Here is a 1,005-nt window from a genome sequence, read left to right as displayed (position 1 = left end):
AGCACGACGTCGACAGTCAACAGAGGTGTTGACTGGGTCGCTGACGTGTGGGTCCCGTATGTCATTGACTGATAACTAACTAACCAGGCTAATTAGTTTAGTTAACAGATTAGTTAAGTTAATTAATAGTAGTTAATTAGGTTAATTAATCACAAGTACATAAATTAAATAATTTAGTTAGTTAATTAATATTTTTATTTATTTATTATTATTTGTAATTCTCTTTTTTTTATAAAAACGTTCTGGGCGTGGGCCCCCCGTGTCATAGGCCCCAGGGGCGGGGCCATCTGTCAATGGTCCATGGACCATAGCGGGCGAATGGGCACGGGTATTGGGCGCGCAGGCGCCAGCCCAATTGGGCGATTTGCCCAGACCAACGGTGGGAGGGGGGACAACGGCCACGACGCCTGTTGGCCACGGCATCAGGCGGCGACGCGGGCACGAGGAGAAGGCCGCGGGCGGCTCATGGCGGGGAGCTCCGATGAGCAGTGCTGGACGGAGAAGGGGGTAGACGCGCTTGTTCGGCGAGCGGAGGCGCGCGGGCCTGCGCGAGCGCGCGCGAGGAGGGTCCAGCAGCGGTGGTGGGGCTCGCGGCCAGCCGTGGGGCCGCGAACGTGGTCGCCGTGGCGGCAAGTACGTCGGGATAGAGGGGAAGAGGAGGAGAGGGGGGGTCGTTGCTCACCCCCGTTGCAGGGGATCTGGGGCGGCGAGGCTCGTTGGAGCCGTTGAGGAGGAAGACGGGGACGAGGCAACCACGGAGAGGACAGCGAGGCAGCGACGGGGTCGACAACGAGGTGGCCGTGGCGGAGGCGTTCCGCGCGGCGTCGAGGCGGCGGGGATGGTCGACGTGGTCGGGGCGCCGTGGGAAGGTTCGGCGGGGTAGCGGCGCCGGCGACGTAGAGGCAGGGCGACGGGCGGCGACGCCAGGGACGATGGGGAGGAGGACGGCGAAGCGGCGACGGGCGCGGCGTCGGGGGTCCGGCCCCTCCCCGATCTAGATGGGAT

The 1,005-nt window shown here is 62.0% G+C and overlaps 1 protein-coding gene across 1 annotated transcript in view; it reads right to left on the bottom strand.

Moving 5' to 3' along the window:
* Window positions 1-463: 463 nt before the first annotated feature.
* Window positions 464-1,005, bottom strand: part of LOC119284079 — a 53,388-nt gene continuing 52,846 nt past the window's right edge. The window contains exon 3 of the mRNA XM_037563363.1: window positions 464-994. Coding sequence (XP_037419260.1) covers window positions 464-994 — 531 coding nt within the window. The remainder of the gene's footprint in view (window positions 995-1,005) is intronic.

The sequence above is a fragment of the Triticum dicoccoides genome, chromosome 4A (genome assembly GCF_002162155.2).
Source record: "Triticum dicoccoides isolate Atlit2015 ecotype Zavitan chromosome 4A, WEW_v2.0, whole genome shotgun sequence".
NCBI classification, from domain to species: domain Eukaryota; kingdom Viridiplantae; phylum Streptophyta; class Magnoliopsida; order Poales; family Poaceae; genus Triticum; species Triticum dicoccoides.
The sequence above is the reverse complement of the archived record's forward strand: the minus strand, read 5'-3'. Positions and strand labels throughout refer to the sequence as shown.